At 52.8% G+C, this 20,317-nt stretch overlaps 1 protein-coding gene across 1 annotated transcript in view; it reads left to right on the top strand.

Moving 5' to 3' along the window:
- Window positions 1-20,317, top strand: part of ZNRF3 (zinc and ring finger 3) — a 148,649-nt gene that overhangs the window by 123,884 nt on the left and 4,448 nt on the right. Inside the window, exons 3-8 of the mRNA XM_067700364.1 lie at window positions 12,311-12,385; window positions 12,801-12,932; window positions 14,265-14,375; window positions 15,266-15,433; window positions 17,249-17,351; window positions 18,022-19,794. Of these exons, the coding sequence (XP_067556465.1) occupies window positions 12,311-12,385; window positions 12,801-12,932; window positions 14,265-14,375; window positions 15,266-15,433; window positions 17,249-17,351; window positions 18,022-19,794 (2,362 nt within the window). The remainder of the gene's footprint in view (window positions 1-12,310; window positions 12,386-12,800; window positions 12,933-14,264; window positions 14,376-15,265; window positions 15,434-17,248; window positions 17,352-18,021; window positions 19,795-20,317) is intronic.

Here is a 20,317-nt window from a genome sequence, read left to right as displayed (position 1 = left end):
GGAGGGCCGGGCGCCCCAAGGAAACACTCATAGTGTATGTGCTGTGTCGAGATGGAGATCCAGCTGAAGTGCTTACCGTGTGCCAGGCATCTTCTCATCTTGCCTGTTAGCATTATCCCCACTGTGCAGGTGAACAAATGGGAGCTGAGAAAGGTCGTCACGTCTACTCACAGCCAGAGCTGGGGAGATGAGCCCGAATTAAACAGTGTGAGGTGACAGCTCCATCCCCTGCCTTCCCCCATGGCAGTGCTAAAAAGAACCTGGGTTGGCCCGCCCATTCACAAGTCACCTTCAGGCTGTGTTCTTCCTCAGGGCCACCGTGGCTGGGGGCCAGATAAGAATAGCTAGGCTGAGGGGGACCCAGCTGGTAACACTGCCCAAGGTAGGTGTGGGGAGAGATTTGGTTCTGTTGCTGTTATAAATGATTTTGGTGTGAAGTTGAGATAATGAAACTATATCATTCTTAAATTCTAATACAAGTCACAGATACAAGGAATCAATACAATAGGGTATGCCAAGGACCATATGGAAACAAGCTTCGTAGATCCTTAAGAAGTATACAGGGTGAAGGTTGTACTATTTGTGAACTTGCATTGGCTAAAGAGCAATGGATATAACTCCTCTGAATGAAAGAGCCTCTGATGAAACAGGCATGAGCTTTCAAAGCAGCTAACCTTGTACAAAAGTAGAACTTTCAACCCTGCCATCCCTCCTTATGTTGACTATATGAGCTGCATGACATTTGTAAAGGGAGTTTTAAAGATGGAGTCCGTGGGACTTCCCTGTTGGTCCAGTGGTTAAGACTCTGTGCTTCCAATGCAGGGGGCATGGGTTCGATCCCTGGTCGGAGAACAAAGATCCCACATGCTGTGTGGCATGCCCCCCCACGCCCCCCAAAAAAGATGGAGGGAGTCCAGATGGGTTAGGATAAGAGATATCTGGAATTTCCTTGTGGGGTTGGGAAATAGAATACTTACATAAGCTGTTAATGGACTACCTGAGTTTCAGCATTCATGTTTATACTTGTGCACATACCTCCATCATGCTTGATTTTTGGAAGCCCCTAGGATAACATGAGTGTTTCTGTAGCCTGGGATTATGGAGAGAGGCTGATGTCAAATTGTCAGCTCTCTACTACTCCGTGGCTGTGTGATGTAACTTCTGAGCCTCCAGCTGTGAAATGGGAATCAGCCCCACCTCGCCTGCAGATGCTGTGCAGATTTAGTGCTATTTGAAAGCGCTCATTGCCTTGCCCCGTACATAATAAGTACTTTCCTTACTTTTCCCCCTTGGAGTCTGATACTTTGGGGCAGTAACGTCCCAAGACCAGGCAAGGGAGCCCTTGCTTCTAAAGCTTCTGGCCAATTGGTGACGAGTCCAAGAGGAAGTCCCCTTCTAAATCATTTCCCAGATCCCCACATTGCCCCAAGATGACCCTGTGCTGGCTTCCAGGACCTTGCAGACCTCTTCTCCAAGACCCTCCTCCTGGGCGCAGACTATCCTAGGAGCACACCCGTCTTCCCAAGGAGGGTGGACAGACCTTGGCCTCAAGGCTGGAGTGTCCACTCGCACGTGTGTAAGCCCCCCTCAAAATGCACAGTGGGCCAGGGGTGAGCTTTCTCCACACTGACACATTCTAATAAGGAGTTAGAGAAATCGTTTGGAACCTGAACTTTCAGGTCTTTATGAAGGTGTATATGTTAAGATAGAGGGTAGCATTGATTTTATTTAATGGTTTTTTAGCTTTGTCCCAAGCCCCAGAAATGTTAGGAGCCAGCCTGCTTCGGGCATGCAGAAATTCTTTCATCCAGATTCCTTTCCTCTTAATAAAAATAAGAAAGTCATATAATCAAAATATCTTGGGTTTTTGTTTTGTTTTGTTTTTTCAGTTTGCCACCTGATTCAGGAATTCTCTACCATGTTCCTTTGCCTCATCACAAGGTTTGCCTGGGGTGCTGGGTAGGCAGCTTCTGGACCTCCACGAGTCCAGCTGAACCAGGAGAGGGTCCGGAATGTGCATCTGACAGGCATCCCAGAGGCTTCGTGCAGTTTGGGGCTCAGTGGTACTCAGCCCTACCTGAATTTTAAAACTAACTGGGGAACTTTGAGAAAAATACTTCTGTGGGGCTCCATTCCCCATAGATGAAATAGGCATCTCGAGGGGCCGGCGGGGCCCAGTTGCCTCCCCAGGGGGCCAAGGTTGAGAAGCAAGTCCACCCAGCTCAGCCTCAACAAGAGCCCCGTCTCCACTCTCCTGGTGGAAGGGAGACTGTAGGGTCTTCAGACTTTGCAGGCACTGTTGTTCCTTGTTAAGCCCCATTCCGCCACCTAATTAACACTTGTTTATAAACAAGTGTTCGCTGCCATATGCAAAGAAGGGGGTGGTCCTTTCTGAAGTTTCTAGTTGCTGACTTTGTAAGATTTGGCCCGAAGTGGGACTTCTGGAAACTCAACCCGGGATAGCTAGCAGCTAACAGGTTCTTCCAGAAGTTTCTCTTGCAGCCATAGACATCTCACTAAACAAGCCAGCTGCTGACGTTTTTCCATAACACCCCCTGACCCGGCAGTGGCGACGGAGCGGAGGGTGTGGACAGCTTCCTGGGTTTTGGTGCTCCTTGTCAGGTGTTAAAACAAAGAGGATCATTGTGTTTCTTGGAACTGGCCTAAATGTCTATGTTTAAGATTAAGATCTAGGGAAACGCATTTCCGTTTGAGACCCAGTATTTTCTGACTGTGAAGGGCACCAACCTGGTAATGGCGCCGTGACACGGCCGCGGCCTCCAGCCTCTTCTGCCGGTTCCTTTAATTAGGAGAAATTAAGTGGGGCTGCTACATATTTTGAGAATAAATAACGCTAAACTTAGGCAGCCTTAACCACTAACTTAACCGCGGAGTTCTCGCTGCTACATGTCTCCTAAATAGATGAGCATAATCTTCCCTAGGACTTAAAATGCATCACCTTCGTTCCGGAGCTCAGAACCAGCAGCCGACAGGAGACTTTGGAGGCTTAATGACTTCAATTATGGCGAAGAGTACCTTCTCCGGGTGGGAGGGGCCCGGCCGGCGAGCTAGGGTCAGAGGAGGCCGGATGGGAGCCCGCCCCCGCCCCCCCCCCCGAAAGCGGCCCCACCGGGTGGGGGGAGGGGCTGGGGGTGTGGGGAAGCCGATGGGGAGGGACCGGGGACGGGGGTGGCCGCGGGGCCTCGGAGTTCTGAGCCGTGTTTGTGGCTCTGGCGCTTTGATCTCCGGCCAGGGAAACCTGGAAGGTCAGGCCCGGCTGCAGCCAAGCCCCGGAGCCAGGAGCCGGTGGAGCGGGCCGGGCTGCGCCACCCACCTGCACCCCCCACCCGCACCCCCCACTCGCCTCCTCCCGCCGCGGAAAGTGAGCCCGCCTGGCTGCCTGGCATCCCGACCTCCACTCCGTTGGGGGCTGTTTTGTGTTGGTCTGCCTTAGGCAGTGGGTTAGGGGCTCCAAGCCGTGACAGTCAACTAGCCAAATGCCCTGCACGTTTGGTTTGCAAAGATCGTGTTTGTTGTACATACTGTAAAAGAAACCAGGTTATTTTTTAAGCTATGTGCCCCCCCTCCTTCCTACCCCCTACAGATTCCCTCAGAGCTGCAGGTGATTCCCCTGAGGTTTGTGCACGTTAAGGTGTTAGGGTCGTTTTTTTCTGGCCACTTCTTCTGATGCCCCGCCCCCTTCTTGGCACCAGGATTTTCTCACCAGTTACCCATGTGCGCTGGTGTGTGACCTCATTTCCTATGGAATGAAAGGTTTCTGCAGGAAAACAGGGCTCTTGGTGAGACGGGCCTTGCAAGCCCCCTTGCCTGGCAAGTGTGTCCCCTGTCGTGCAGTGACTCATGCTTCAGGGCACAGCAGCTGACCAGAATGCTCAAGAGCCCGGTGCCTGGGTGGTCACTACTCAGTGAAGAACACGGGGGAGGAGGAAAGGAAAAAGTGAGGAGGGCAGCTTTAAAATCCACTTAGTGGCCTCCAGAGGGAGGGGCATAAAGGGACGTGGTGAGCGCTGGCTTGTTTGCACTGGGGCGGGAGCAGCCAAGAGAGACTGGTGGCCATCAGGCGAGGTGTCTCTGGGTCTGGCTGGTGGGTCTCTGTCGTGTTGACAGGCCCTTGCCCCTCCCTGGCCACAGAAGCAGGCCCTGTGGCAGTGGCAGCCTAAGCAGGGCTTGTTACCGGCCCTGGGTTCCTGGCAGTGATTTGCTTGAAGCTCAGGCCTCAGGTGGACAAGCCTCGCAAGCCTGTGCTTTTAGTCTCTCATTGGTCCACCTGAGGCCACCACTGAGTTTAGAGTTTGGAATCTGCGGCCAGTTCCCAGGATCTTCACAGCAGGTGGGGAGGGCAGGCCACTGTCCACACACTCTCTTCCCTGTGTGGTGCAGGCCATCTTTTTCCATCAGTCTTTTAGGCTGAAGAAAAGCAAAGTTCCCCTAAGTGATATCGGGAGAAAACTGAAAATCCACATCTCCTGCCGTTTGTCCCCGTGGATATGCCCGAAGCTGATCGTTTGGTCTGCTTTCCTTTGGTGAGAGTTCTCAGGGAGGCTTGCATTCCTCCCTTGAGTAGAAAGGCCAGACTCTGCAAGTGCACAGGCTCCTTTTCTGAGAGCTCTGACATCGGAGATGTGTTCACAAGAGGCCTGGGGCCCCATAAGGATCCACCACGAGGCAGAGCCACTTTCAGTGACTGGGGTCGAGGTTGCCCAGGGAGAATAATTCCTACATTAGAACCAACCACCAATCAAAGACCCATCAGCAAGCACTACGGCAGAAGACGTGCATGCGGTTAATAAGAAACCAAATCCCGAACATCTGCACTGCGGAGAATCTTGAGTTCTAAGAAGATATGGTAGAGAACTGGACCTTCCACAATTCAAGAGTCAAAGGAAACAGGAGATCAGGCGGCCTGGAGCGAGCTACAGCCTGTGTTTGGAGTAGCAGGGCCCAGGGTGTTTGATGCTAACCCCAAGGGCAAAATCTCATCCTTTTTAGGTTAAGCAACAGACATTTCTTGGCCATTTACCCTGTGCCAGGCTCTCTGTGGGATTCTGGGCATTGAGCAGGAAAGAAGTCTGAGGCCTTGGCTGCCCTCTAGTGAGGGAGGCACTTTAAGTAAACAGTTACAGTGTGATGTCACAAGAGCTGCACCCGTGGGGCTCAGAGGCAGGCTGCAGGCCAGGCAGTGCAGAGGGAGTGACACCCAAGGCAGGGAGAGTTAGAGGAGGCAAGGCGGGCTGTGGGGCGATGTGGTGTGTTTCCCCAGCAGGTGGGCAGGCTCACCTATAGAGGCTCCTCCTAGTCAAGCTCTGGGGCTGGAGTGTTGAGTTTGCTAAAAGCCAGGGAAGTCACATCTTATTCTAAGAGCAGACACAGAGTCGTTCGGGGAGAGTGGGGCAGGTCAGATCGGTGGTTTATTAACTAGAAAAGTCCCTCTTATGCTGCGTGGAGACCCTACCAGGGGCAGGTGGGGTGGACTAAGGAACCCCCAGGGGGGGAGTGTTGTTGTGACTTACGTGGGAAGTCTGGTGTCCTGTACAGGGTGGCAGCAGTGGAGATGGAAAAACAGTGGATGGATTTGGAAGATGGAATCAGCAAAACTTAGTAAGCAGTTGAGTGTAGGGGTGAGGGCAAAGGGTTGTAGTTTAGCTTGGCCCCCTGGGGGCGCTAGCGGGGCACCTCCCTAAGGAGGGAGCCCTGGTTGTAGGAATGTGAGGACTGCATGGAGGGTAGGCCCATGCACCTGTATCAGCCTGAGCAAGAACAGTGAGCTCTGCCCCGGGAGCAGCGGCAGGAGCTTGGGGACCTTGCTGAAGCAGAAAGCTGATGCCAGGTTGTGGGAACTAAGCCCTGAGACTCTGGTGCCATTTTGGATTCTCCATGATCATGGTTTCTGCCACCTTGGGTCATACTGCTGTATCAGTATGCCAGAGGAGAGCTGCAAGAGAACACTCTCTTGGGTAAGAAAGGAAGAGACCTCAGTGCCCTCACCCTGCTCCTTGCTAAGCAAGATCTCTTCCCCCAGGACACCAGCAAGTGTGTGGAGACAGACACTTCTAGGAGGTCCTGGCTTGTATCTTTCTTGGGGCTCCTGGCACACAGTTGGCCCTCTTAGGTAGTTGTCAAATTGAACTGTATACAGTTGACCCTTGAACAACACAGGTTTGAACCATGCAGCCCACTTATACATGGGTTTTTTTCGGTAGTAAATATTACAGTGCTACACATCCCAGTTGGTTGAATCTGTGGATGCAGGACTGTGGGTATGGAGGACCTTGGAGACAGAGGAACCGAGATTGCGGAGGGTGACTGAGTTACACGTGGATTTTCCTTCAACTGCGCAGAGGGTTAGCACCCTAACCCCTACGTCGTTCAAGGGTCAACTGTAATTGAATATACCAGGAACCATCTCATTTAAACTGCAGTGTGTGTATTCCTTAGTATCATTTTCCAGATCAAAACGTCGATCTGTGGCCCATCCCTCACCCTCTTACGTGAGTTAAAGCCAGGGAGTGGTTAGGGGGTGAGATTCCTGTCACGTGAGCGTGGCCTGTGCACGGAGCCTTGGGTCCCAAAATTTCTCCCATAGAAGGGAGGGTAGGGTATGGACAGGAGTTGCTGCAAAAAGGGTCCTGTGTCAAAAAACCTGGGGATGCCGGGTAGCTAAGAGCCTTATCACAGGCAGCATTTCTCAAAGGACACTGACCGGGACAGTCTCTCCTCCCCTGACACCTACTACAGGGATGTGGGATAAGTGACTCCTGGTTGGTAGTTTCTTACTCATTGGCCCTCAGAACCAAACGCTCGGACCTTTCCTGATGACTCCCCCAGCCTCTTCAGAGAGCCCCGTGCCAGCACTGCTGACAGAATGGACACTCCGTGAGGACGCGCGGCCACCATTCTGCTCACTGTGTGTATCCTCCAGGCCTGGCGCACGTAGTAATTGGTTAATTACTACGTGAACAAATAAAGTAATAAATGGCACCTCAAATAGAATTAAACTCTACTGCCGCCTACTATGTTAATTTGTGGAGTATGGGCCGCGCCCAGGGCAGTCTGCTCTGTTAGGCTTTACAGGGCACAGACACTGGTCAGAGATGTACCTCCTGGCTCCATAGATCCCGGGGCAGCTTAGCCTGGTACCCAGTCAAGACATTTACATGTGAGATGTTAGTGCCATCCGACTCCGCAGGGCCACTTGTAGCAATTTAAAGGATATAGATTCCACCAGAATGCTAGTACAAGAAGATAAATACAGCACTGTTCATAATAGAGAAAATGAAGAAATCCCCTGAATGCCTGTCAGAGGGACAGTCTTAAGCTCCATATAAGGGAAGAATATATGTAGCCGGTAAGAAGAATGGACATTTTTCTGCATCACTGCATATAATATTGTTGAGTTAAGGGGGAAAACAGCAGAGTTGAGAACATTATATACATCCAATTTATTTTTAAGTATATTTTGGTATGTGAGTGTATATAAACATAAGCATTTTATTGCTGCTAATATATGAGTTTGAAAAAAATGGAAAGATATAAACCACACTATTATAAAGCTGGGATATAGGGAGGTAATAGGTAGATTATCTTTTGCTTTCAGTTTCTCAATTGTTTTAAAATTTTCATGTCAGGCTCATATTACTTTTATTAATAGCAAAAATACTAAAGATGGTCACACTTGTGGGGAAAAATGCATCCCAGAAAGTGGTAAGTGGCAGAGGAGAATCTTGACTGGTATTAGAACTCAGAGAGGGATAAGAGCTGCTTTTCACTAAAGAGAAGCACTTACCGGTCTTATGTGACAGGCTTTGCACATGAACTTGACCTTGAAGAATCAGTAGGCTAGGTAAGATCAACTCATTATAGTTCACTTTGGAGATCTTTGTGCACCTGAAGCATCACGCAGAGCGTTACTCTGAGACTGCCTGCCTCCTCCTAGCCAGCTCAGCAATGGGCCACTTTATCCAGAAGTTAAATCTGTTGACAGATTTGCCTTTTACTGTCTGTGTCATCTTATCTTGTCATTACTGCAGATAAATTAAGAGTTGAGTGGGTTTATAAGGAGGGGCCTTAAAATCCTATGTGGATTGTATTAAGATTCTTAATAATCTTCATATTCTTTGGCCCTGGGCCTCCATCCTAAGAAAATTGGAAATGTAAGCCAAGATTCATTCAACATGGCATTAATTACAAGAATAAAGAAAAAACTGGAATAGCCCAAATATCAAAAAGATATGAGTAGCGTATATGAAGAGATATATCACAGCCTTAAACATATTAACAAAAAAATTTAAATGACTTGTTGGAAGCTTATAAGTACAAAAAGGCCAGAATGGGAAATTATATTCAATAGAGGCAAAAAAAAAAAAAAAAGTCTGCTTGAAGCCCCCATATGTCAGAACTTCCTGTGAGAGGTTGAAGACACAAGCCTTCATATCAGTGCTAACAGTCCAGCTTCCTGGGTTATCCTCTGGTCAGGCGTTTGGGACAAAGGAGATTTGGGGCCATCTTTTGGGTTATTTCCGATTAAGGTTGTGTGCTATCGAAAGTTTTCCTACAATAAAGATTAGGCACTGGGACGCCACATCCAGTGCTTGACGAAGAAACGGATAAACGGGGAAATGGAGTCTGTTCCCAGGGGCTCTGTGGAGTAGCTATGGGGTGGGACCAAGCCCCGAACCAAGTCTGGGTGTTACTGCACACACCAGGGAGAGTGCCAGGTCCATTCCTGATTGGAATTCCTGAATTTAATTGAAACCCAAGCAGACTCTAGGCTGTAGGTTTTCTCACCCACAAGGTGGTAATGGGACTATTCTTATCAGAATGCCCCCCACGCGTCCAGAAATTCACGAGCCCCCTGCATTGAGAGTGTGGAGTCTTAACCACTCGACCGCCAGGGAAGTCCCAAGACTCAAACATATTGATAGAAGCACTTTCTTAGGAGAAAACCACATCCACGTTCAGGGAGCAGTAACCCAAGAGTACGGTCTGGGCAGGTTTGCTTTCAATTAGAATGACCGTTTATCGAATAACCATAGGAGTCTCGCATTGTGATAAGTGCCAGCCACGTAAGATCCTGTCTTCTAGAGCTTGACCTTTTGTACTTTGCAATAGGTAAGTCTGCAGATGTTTGTGCTTTTGCTACGTGTCTCAGTGGCTGTGGCAACTGTCTAGCCTCGGGTCTCACAGCCCTGGAAAGGTAAATGAGAGACCATGACAACCTTTTACTCCTCATTCTGCTGCGGGGCTTGTGGTCACCTGCTGGCTGGTGCCAACCTGTCCTGGCCTGATGGAAGCAGCAGCAGTGATGAAGGGTGGGGAACACCTGTGTGAGTGGGGTGAGGGGAAGGGCGAGCAGAGGTCAGTAGGCAAGGCCTTCAGTTGCTTCTGGGAGGCCTTGCCAGGACATCCCACCTGCTTTCTGCTGCTCACACCCTTCTCATGCTCTTCTTCCCAATCCAGTCTGTGCACAGGTCAAGGGTAACTGCCCTGTCCAACTGAAGCCCAGTGACCAGTGACCTTCATCTAGCAACAGGCACCAGGCTGTATCTTTCTCAGCCTTTTGTTGAAACAGCCTTATTCTGAGAGATTTGGACATTGGGTGTGTGCCTTTATAAAGTTAGTGTTTTGAAATAATATTCCAGCCCAAGCTTGACTAGAGAAAACAGTGAAAGATCTAACATATGAAGACATGTTTAAGGATGCCTCATCAATTTTTAAACTGAAAATGTGGGGCAAGGGGGAAAGTATGACCAAGTAGTGGTCTGTGTTTTCGTTTGTTTTAGGAATAGTATGATCAACGTGTCATTTTCTTAAGTGTGGATTATTCATGGCCTATTTTCAATCCCAAGCCTTGCTCCTGACAGGCGAGTTCCTGACGTAATCCTGACTTGCTTCCTGTCCAGTCCTGAGTGCAGGAAATACAACCTTAATTTAACAGCAGCTTACATTAAACATAACTTTTAAAGTAAGCCGACTGTGAGAATTATCATTTTCTCAAAATATTAGTACTTTGGACCCTGTGCATTAACCTGGTTGTGTCTAAAGTTGAGCTATAAACAGGATTAAGCACCTTATTCTTGACCTGCTCTTTTCACTCGAGAAACCTGGAGATGAGTCCTCCCTCCTAGATTTTGTTTAAAATGTCTTTTAAAACATGCCTGGCCCACGGGGGTCATACCTGGCCTCCAGATCCCCGTGACTTCTGCCTCCTCGTGAAGCCAGGGGGGCTGGAGGCGGGAGCAGGCGGCAGCCGAGGCTTGCACTGCCCTGGGGCCTGCAGCCTCTTGGCCTCCAGGCTCTCCAGATGCACCCCACTGAAGCTCCCAAGCAAGAGGGAGCTGCACGCACAGTCCCCTCAGGTGCTGTTTGATGTGCTCAAGCAGGGAACAAAAGCCAAATAAAGGAACGAGAAGTCCTGTCTATTTCCTCGTTTGTGGTGCTGTCCCTCAGGGCCTTCTGCGTCCCTGAATTTGTGAACACGGCTGGGCTACCCCCTGAGACTGGCACCCACTTGCTGTTAGTTAACTCTGGAGACCCCGAGGGCTTGTTGACCTCAGGCAAAGGGGTCTGTGCCCCTAAAGAGCTTCATGGAGGAAAGTGACACCACCTGGCCCCGAACCTTCTCACTGGGCCATCATGTCCTCTCTTGCTGGAGGCAAGTGACAGCTGTTGCAGCTCTTTCTGCGTCACTCTGGACAGTCCCTTGCCTCCTTGAGTGGCCAAGACTGCGAACTGGAAGGGACCCTAGTCCTCATGACAGAGGCTCCCTCCTCCTTTTACAGATGGGGAAACTGAGGCTGGGGCTGAAAGAGACTCTGACTCGCCCACCACTGGCAGCTTGTCTGGCAGAGCTGGAGACAGCGCCCAGGGGCCCCTCCTGATGCAGCGTGCTGGTGGGGAAACGGGGTGGGACAGGCAAGCGGCAGAGCAGACTAAATACATCGAATCTCAGTTCAACAGGAAAGGGTCCCCAGCAGAACAAGGACAGCTTCTGCAGCACAGCACTCAGGTGTCTGAGCTTGTTCAGTTGCGGAGGACTTTGCTGCATCCCTGACAATCCACCGTCCTGCTTATTTAGTACCAAGTACAGGGAGCTGTCTTGTTGTAGAAGGTGTGAGGTAAGGCCGCCCTCTGGTGGCTGATGGAGCTATTGCTCTAGCCACATTCTGGTCTAAGGCTCAGTGTTGCTTTCCTGTGGGGAAGGAATTCAGATTTTATTCTTTCTCAAGCACTCTGGCTCACAGAGACTTTCTTGACCTCTGAGTACTAGCCATCATTTGCCCATCTTATAGGGGCTTTGGTTTTTGTTTTGAGCTCTCCCCCCACCCGTTAGAGGTGTCTCGCTTCCCTAACGAGATTCAGGTTCCTATAAGCAAGGATTATGTCTTACATCTTGTTCTTCCTCAGCTTCTACCCGTTGTTCCCTTAGCTGGACATGAAATTAGAAGGTTCACTGGGGTGGAAAGGAATCCTTTCCTCCAAAAGAGAATCCCACCCCTTCTCATTTTTCCCTAAAACGTTCTAATCTCATCTTTGATCAGTAGTTCCCCAAGTGGCTGAATCATCAGAATCCCTCGGAAAAGCTTCAGAACTCAGTTTCCTGGGCCTTACTCCAGCCCTGCTGAATCAGTCTCTGTGGTTTGAGCCAGGAAATCTGCTTTACAGACTTCCCAAGTGGTTTTTGATGTGCAGCCAGGTTTGGCAGCCAACTGCTCCAAATCCCCATTTACAATTATTTCTCATAGCTTTTCCCCCGACAGCATGTCCAAAGGTCTTTAGTTTATGTCACTTATTAAAATTGACCGTTTTGAGATTCCTTCGGAAATATTCAGTATGTTCCTCTAACTGCGGTGCTGGATGATGTGGGGAGGAAGCAGGACCGCAAGAGAAGGACCAAAGGCATTTGCTTTAGTTGCCAGTGGCCCTGTGTTCATAGCAGAAAATACTGAAACCAATACCTTTATGCTGACTGGGCAGGTTATTGGTTTGTAGTTTGATTTTAAGGTTTAGGCTGGATAGGGAGACAAAGGTTAATCGAGTACCCAGCTGTTTATTTTCACCATTTCTAACTCATTTGGTTCCCAGGATAACTGTACAAGGTGCTGTTGCCCACTCCCCACCCCCCCTTTTTTTAAACAGATGGGCAAGTTGAGGCTTAGGAAAGTTAGTAACTCACCCAGTCACATTAGTTGGTGACTGTCAGATTCTGCATTCGAATACAGGTCTGATTTCCAAGGCCAGCTTCAGAAAGGTAAGGACCAGGGTGCCAACCTGCTCTTTTTCACTCTGCCAGGCCAAGCGAGCCGTGCAGCGGGGAGCCACCGCAGTCATCTTCGATGTGTCTGAAAACCCAGAAGCTATCGACCAGGTAAGCTCCTCGGGCCAGGCCAATGCTGCAGTGTCCCTGAGAGAAGCACCTCCTTTACTTAGCCTGGCTTCTCACGGTTGTGTCACCCTCATCCTCAGGGCCCTTGCACTTGTCTGCCCTTGTTAGTTATCCGTGTTTGCACATCATACTCCAAGGCAAGTGTATCAAGAGGGGTAAGAGCCAAGAAGCTGAGGGTTGGTGAGGCATTTTCAAAGGCCCTTCTGGGGTCCCGCTCCATCCTAAAAGGGGCATCATCCTCAGCCTCGTCCTTCTGGGAGCTCCAAGCCTACGATGCTTGAGGAGTTTGAGGATTTCCAAAAGGGTATCTCATGTTCTTTTCCTCCAGCCTTTCTTTCTCTCTCCTGCTTCTTGAAGTAATTACGTCTTCTAACCAGGACCTCCTCTCCTTCCTTAGCTAAACCAGGGGTCAGAAGACCCACTCAAGAGGCCAGTGGTGTACGTGAAGGGCGCAGACGCCATCAAGCTGATGAACATTGTCAACAAGCAGAAAGTGGCTCGAGCAAGGATCCAGCACCGCCCTCCTCGAGTGAGCCTCCGCTGGCCACGCCGCCACCTTCCCTGCTGCCGCCTGTGCCTTAATCCCCTTTGGGCTTTGGCCTTTTGCTCCTACCTTCTTTCCGTCTACAATGCTGATGCGCCCCAGGTTCCTGCAGGTTTAGATCAGACTTAAGGCTGGAGGCCAGGGAGAAATTTCACCCAGCTCCTCTAGAGGGGATTTGAAAAGTCCTTCCAGAGATAGGTGATTTGTGACCAAATGTCTCTTCCACCTGGCATCCCCTCCGGGTAAACTCCTATCCTTTTTTCTCTTCTGTCCCATCTCCCTGTGAAAGGCTAACTGAGGAGCATTGAAGGGAAGGACACCCTGCACTCAGCTTCCTGTATCTCCCTCCTTCCGTCTGGCCTAGACTAGAGGATAAAGCCTGTGCTTCCTTCTTCCTATGGGGCAAATGCATTACTGAAACCCCCTAACTTGTATTTGATTCTGGAAAAGTAAGCTTTCAACAGGGATTGGGGCTCACGACTTCCAGGTGGTTAATGAATAGCTTCATTTTTTAGGCTTCTCTTAGGTGTATTAAAGGGACACTGCTGGCATCTTTTGCCCAACCTCAGACTGAAGATTCTAGGAACCTAGGACAGGTGCCCCACAGATGGTTTATTTCCTCCTCACGAATATTGGAATATTCACATAGAGGATGGGTCTTTTGCACAAAATATCCGGATACCCGTAGCATTCAATTAGCAAAACTCCATTCCTGTTGGCTAAACACGTCCCAGATGAGGTAACTTTAAGGTTTTAGGAGGCAGTGTGCCATGAGGAAAAGGTAAGAACTAAAACTAGAGGGAGTTTGCAAAAGAACTGACTTGCTGGCTGCTTTTTAAAGGAAAAAAGGGCCCTTTGGTAAATATGACTCATTGTAGTGGAAGCTGATATTTGTGGAAGCAGCATACAATTTTCTGAGTTGTTGTAAACCATTAATTATATGGTTAGTAATCACGGTTCCCTCAAAACATGACACTCACTCTTTTGTCCCATAAATGTGATATTTGTGTTTATTTGGAAGGGCCTCTCCTACCGGTTACGGCGAACTTTGCGCTATTCTGCAGGGAGCGAGGCTCTGTGAACAGAGTTCTCCTGGCTGTTAGGAGGCCTGGCTGAGACCGCTGCGGCCTCCCCGGGCCACGCTGTGGGGCACTACCTGGGCCTGGATAGCACACTGTGTGTGTCTTAGCAGAACCCTACATGTGCCCTGCAAAGGAGGGGAAATGCAGCCCGGTGGCCCCATCCTTCTCCCGACCAGGGCTGGCCCAGCCCGTGTGCCAATCCCCTGTGACTCACTGTGTCCGTGTTCTGTTCCAGCAACCCACGGAATACTTTGATATGGGGATCTTCCTGGCCTTCTTTGTCGTGGTCTCCTTGGTCTGCCTCATCCTCCTTGTCAAAATCAAGCTGAAGCAGCGACGCAGTCAGGTAACGCAGAGCAGCCTGTGAGCGTTCATCCCTGCGGCCCCTTTGCCGGCGCAGACCTGGTCCTGAGCCCTGCAGCCTGTCCCCAGCGGCCTAGAACCAGCAAAGATGGAGAAAAAGCAGAGCAAAGCTTATAGCACTGTGTCGTCTCTGTTCTGAAAGGGCCAGTCCTACAAAGGCCAAGCCCTGGGGCCGTTTCCAGCCGGGGGTTTTTCCAAAGAAATGTTTAAATGTCAACCTGGACCCCTAGAGCCCTGCTCCTCAAATATGATCTGGGGACCAGCAGCATCAGCATCACCTGGGAGCTTGGCAGAAACTCAGAATCTCAGGCCCCACCTCAGACCTGCTTCATCCGACTCTGCATCTACCAAGCTCTCCAGGCGATGTGCTTGTAGGAAGGAAGGATTGGGGGTAGAGGGCAATGGGAGGATACTCGGGAATCTAGACTCTCAGAGGTGTAGCAGTGTGATGTCCACAGCGAGAGACGGTGGACTGGGCGCTGACTTCTCTGGAGGATGGGTGGCCATCAGCGACGGAGCAGCAGCTGATGTTTGTCGAGCGTGTCTGGTTTGCTAAGTGCTGGGCACCCCAATGCATGGTCTCATTTGCCCTCAGAACGTTCTCCAATGAAGGAAGGAACCCTTAGCACAGAGCAGAGTTGGCCAAATAATTAGAGTAGACCTCTGCTGGTACTGCTGCTTAGACCGATGTGGTGGACACTTGGGAGTCTAGAAGATCTGTGCTCTTGTGCCGTGGCCTCTGAATCTTTAGTGATTTCTCAGAAGTCTGTCCTGGCCTGATGGAGACTAGTGTTTGGCCGACCATGGCCCCAGGGGTGACTAGTGCTGTTAACATGTCCCAGACCCTAACATGGACCACGTTCTGCTGTGCAGAATTCCATGAACAGACTGGCCGTGCAGGCCCTGGAGAAGATGGAAACCAGGAAGTTCAACTCCAAGAGCAAGGGGCGCCGGGAGGGGAGCTGCGGGGCCCTGGACACGCTCAGCAGCAGCTCCACGTCCGACTGTGCCATCTGCCTGGAGAAGTACATCGATGGAGAGGTAACGGCAGAGGCGGGGCCAGTCCTGGTGGGGATGAGGTAGACAGGCCTGCAGATGGAAGGGGAAGGGCTTTTCCCACAGGGGAAGGGCCGAGCTGCCTAGGTCTCCAGGAGACGTCCTGAGACCTTCAAACTGCTCTTCCCCCCCGCCCCCCGGAAGCAGGTGGCCACATACACAGACACTCTCTCCAGGGGACCGAGCTGAACATAGGTGATTTCGGAAGTTGATCAGAAATATATAATGGGCCAGAAAACATCTAGTTGTAAGAACATTTACACTTAATTTCAGAATTGCTCTTCTGAAAACTCTGGCGCTTGACTTGATACAAACCTCTCTTACAAAGCCGTATGGAACGTTTACGTTTTTACTTATAAAGAGACAAGGGGGGCTTCCCTGGTGGCACAGTGGTTGAGAGTCCGCCTGCCGATGCAGGGGACGCAGGTTCGTGACCCGGTCCGGGAAGATCCCACATGCCGCGGAGTGACTGGGCCCATGAGCCATGGCTGCTGAGCCTGTGCGTCCGGAGCCTGTGCTCCGCAACGGGAGAGGCCACAACAGTGAGAGGCCCGCGTACCGCAAAAAAAAAAAAGAAAGAAAGAGAGACAAGGGATGTGATGTCCCCTTTTTCCTTCTAGCTTTTTTCTGAAATTTTAAGACTTTCAGAAAAGTTGCAAGAATCAGACAATGAATGCTGGATCATTCATCTAGAATCACCCATTGTTAACATTTTGCCACATTTGCTTCATCTCCTTCTGGATAGAGGCGTGCATATACACACACATTTTGGGGAGTGGGGAGCAAACCACTTCAGAATTAGTTGCAGGCATTTGATGCCCCTTTGATGAAAGTGTCCCGCTGCTGTGTAGACTGTTGGATGAAAAAAGAGGTTTTGCAGAGGCCTCCAGATGAATAGTCTCACATGGTCTCTACCTGCAGACTGCCTGAGTTCTCATCTGGGCCCAGGAGGGTTCTAGCTTTGTGATCTTGGGCAAGTGACTTTATTCTCTGTGCCTATGCTTGTGATATGGGCCCGAGACTGACCTGTACTCCAGGTGATCACAAAGGTTACACGAGAAAATCCAGGTAGGACTCTTGCCACGGTCAGGCACAGCCTTAGGTGTTTGAATGTTACTGCATTGAGCTGGTCAGAGAATGGAAAATCAAAGTAAAATTAGCAAGTCTGGAGGGTGCTTTGGGCTCAGGAACTTCAGAGGTGGTTCTGCCTGCCTCAGAACCCCATTACCTCCTCTCCACGTTGGGTGCTTTGTTATTAACTGTGTGCCCCCAGGTGAGTGCTGAGGGTCCAGTGAAGGGGAGGACGGGAGAATTTTGCCCCCTTGCCGCCCCACCTGTCAATCATGAGTCCTGGGCATCTTCCTTTCTACCCACCCCATTTTGGGTATCTGGAGCCAGCCACCATCCCAGAAGTGCAGAAGGTTTTGGGGTGTATCTAGCCACCCTTCCATACCCCCAGGCTCACCATTTGCACTAGCATACAGCTCTGGCGGTCCCTTATATGTGGCGTGGGTGTGAGTGCCCTCCTCACAAGAAGGGAGCTGGCTTCCTCCCTCAACACCAAGCACCGTGGTTGGAGCTGGCTGATGGTCCATGTCTTTCTCCCTAGAACCCATGTGTGGGCCCTGACTCCAGGGAACGGAGCCCACTTGTAGCTAGAGATGGGGAGGGGGAGCCTCTGGGCACTGCCACAGTGAACTGGGCTCCTTGGTCCACGGGAAGAAACACTGCAGGGCTGAAGACAGCACCGCCCTCTGCCTGTGCCCTTCCTTCAGGCTGTGTGTCCTCTCTCCCTCCCAGGAGCTGCGGGTCATCCCCTGTACTCACCGCTTTCACAGGAAGTGCGTGGACCCGTGGCTGCTGCAGCACCACACCTGCCCCCACTGTCGACACAACATCATAGGTAATTCTCCGCTGCCTCTGTTGTTGCTGGAGTGTCACTGTCTTTACCGAGTACCTAGCAGGAGCAGGACACGTGCTGGGGAGCGAGCAAACCACCGCAGCATTGCCACCTGGACTTGGAGGCGTGGGGGCTTGGGGTTTGGAGGCCTCTGAAGAATCACCCTGAGTCTGGGTTCTGGCTTTGACATGAACTGGCTTCCTGACCTTGGGCCAGGCACCCGGCCTCTCCAGGCCCTGGGCCCACAATCTCTTCAGCGGGATGACAGTGGTGACGCTTGCTGTGCCTGGTACCTCGGGGTTGTGATGCTGCTGCTGCCTCCCTGTGGTGGTGGATGAGGGCCCAGAAGGCAGGGTGCCCTCCAGGTATAGCTGTTCTCCCAAGAGGGAAAATGCCTTTCCCCTCCGTGTCCCTGTTGCTCTCTCGAGCCTTATGCCGTGCAGAGCAGCTGGGAGGTGGGAGATGGACCCTGACAGGAGTGACCACCTTTCGAGTGGAGAAGCAGGAGGCCTCTACCCGCGTGGCCAGGTTTGGCGACAGCTTAGAATGGGCCATGGTCGTGAGACTGGGCACCTTGGCGCCGGCCGCCTCAGTCTCTGCCCGCATCCGCCCCTTGAGCCCTTGGCCCCAGCGTGCACGCCCCCCTGACCGCGTTTCCTCCGCCTCTCCCCAGAACAAAAGGGAAACCCGAGCGCCGTGTGCTTGGAGACCGGCAGTCTGGCGCGCGGCCGGCAGCAGAGGGTGATCTTGCCGGTGCACTACCCCGGCCGCGTACACAGGGCCAGCGCCATCCCCGCCTACCCCACGAGGACGAGCATGGACGCCCACGGGAACCCTGTCACGCTGCTGACCGTGGACCGGCGCGGGGAGCAGGGCCTCTTCCCGCCGCAGACCCCCGCCTACATCCGCGGCTACCCGCCCCTCCATCTGGACCACAGCCTGGCCCCTCACCGCTGCGGCCTGGAGCACCGGCCTTACTCGCCGGCCCCCCCCTTCCGCAGGCCCAAGTTCGGCGGCCGCAGCTTCTCCAAGGCAGCTTGCTTCTCCCAGTACGAGACCATGTACCAGCACTACTACTTCCGGGGCCTCAGCTACCCCGAGCAGGAGGGGCAGCCCCCTCCCGGCCTCACCCCTGGGGGGCCGGCTCGGGCCTTCCCCCCGGGCGGCGGCGGCGGCAGCAGCGGCCTGCTCTTCGCCCCCGCGGTGCACGCGGCCCCGGCCTCGCACCTGGAGAGCGGCAGCGCGTCCAGCTTCAGCTGCTACCACGGCCACCGCTCGGTGTGCAGCGGCTACCTGGCCGACGGCCCGGGCAGCGACAGCAGCAGCAGCAGCGGCAGCTCGGGCCAGTGCCGCTGCTCCTCCAGCGACTCGGTGGTGGACTGCACGGAGGTCAGCAACCAGGGCGTGTACGGGAGCTGCTCCACCTTCCGCAGCTCTCTCAGCAGCGACTACGACCCCTTCGTATACCGCAGCCGCAGCCCCTGTCGCGCCGGAGACATGGGGGGCTCAGGCCGGGGGCCCGTGGTGCGCCTCGAGGGCTCCCCGCCCCCCGAGGAGGTCCTGGCTGCGGCCCGAGGCCCAGGTGCGGGGCGGGGAGAGCCCTGGCCCGGGCCCGCCTCTCCCTCGGGGGACCAGCTGTCCACCTGCAGCCTGGAGATGAACTACAGCAGTAGCTCCTCCCTGGAGCCCCGGGGGCCCAACAGCTCTACCTCAGAAGGGGGGCTCGAGGCCTCTCCCGGGGCCGCCCCGGACCTCAGGAGGACCTGGAAGGGGGCCCGGGAGGGGCCGATGTGTGCCTGCTGCTGTGAGCCCCAGACCCCCGCCCCAGACCCCGGAGCGGGAGCGGCTGGGGGCGGCATCTTGTTCCTGGGCCCCCCGCCCTGTGAGGGCTGCGGCCCCCAGGGTGGGGAGTCACAGCCGGGGAGCTCCCAGGGCCCCTATGGCCTTCACCCAGACCACTTGCCCAGGACAGATGGGGTGAAGTATGAGGGCCTGCCCTGCTGCTTCTATGAAGAGAAGCAGGTGGCCCATGGCGGGGGCGGGGGCGGGGGCGGGGGTGGCGGCCACTACACCGAGGACTGCTCGGTACGTGTGCAGTACACGCTGGCCCAGGAGCTCCCGCCCAGCTGCCACCCCGGGGCCCGGGACCTGAGCCAGCGCATCCCCATCATTCCGGAGGATGTGGACTGTGACTTGGGCTTGCCCTCTGAATGCCAAGGGACCCGGGGCCTCAGCCCCTGGGGTGGGACACTGCCAGGTCCGGATGCCCTGTGGCCCCACAGAGGCTTGGGAGCAGCCCAGCAAGAAGAGCGGGTTCCGTGCTGCCCGGCCAGGGCACCGCTGTCACTTCCCTGCCCTCCAGAGGATGTGGGGGCCCCTGGGGCCAGCTTCCCCAGTGCCCCCCAGGACACTCAGGACTCCAGTGCCACAGCCACTGAGGCTGCAGGTGAGAGCGGGCGGTGACGGTAGGCCAGGATCTGGGTCTTCTCTCCACACAGTCACTTTCTGAGTGACTTTCTTGGTGCCCTTGGCTTTAAACAGCATCCGTAACTGATGATTTCCAAGTGTTACTCCCCAATCCAGCCCTTCCTCTGGGCTCCAGACCTGCTGGCCCTCTGCTTCCATGAGCTCTCTCCCCCAGATGCTGCAGAAGCATCCCGCTTGATCCTGCCACAGCAGTGTCTCGAGTTCCTCCCTCTGCACCCCCTTCTCCAAGGCTCCCTACCCAGATGCTCAGGCCAAAAGCCCAGGCCCCAGCCCTGAGCCTGCCCTGCCCCTCATGCATCAGGGTCCTGGGCTTCTCAGCCTGTCTGTGAGAACCACATGTGCTGGTTTTCCCCTGGTCCAGAAAATTGAATCCCCAGAAAAATGAAACTTAGCAAAAGACATGCAAAACCCAAGTCCAGATTTTTTATTATTAGATTCAGCAGACATCATCAAATTGTGATAAAGTTGCCAAATCTTTTGTC

Source organism: Pseudorca crassidens, chromosome 12 (genome assembly GCF_039906515.1).
Source record: "Pseudorca crassidens isolate mPseCra1 chromosome 12, mPseCra1.hap1, whole genome shotgun sequence".
Classification (NCBI taxonomy): domain Eukaryota; kingdom Metazoa; phylum Chordata; class Mammalia; order Artiodactyla; family Delphinidae; genus Pseudorca; species Pseudorca crassidens.
This window is presented reverse-complemented; position numbering and strand designations above follow the sequence as displayed.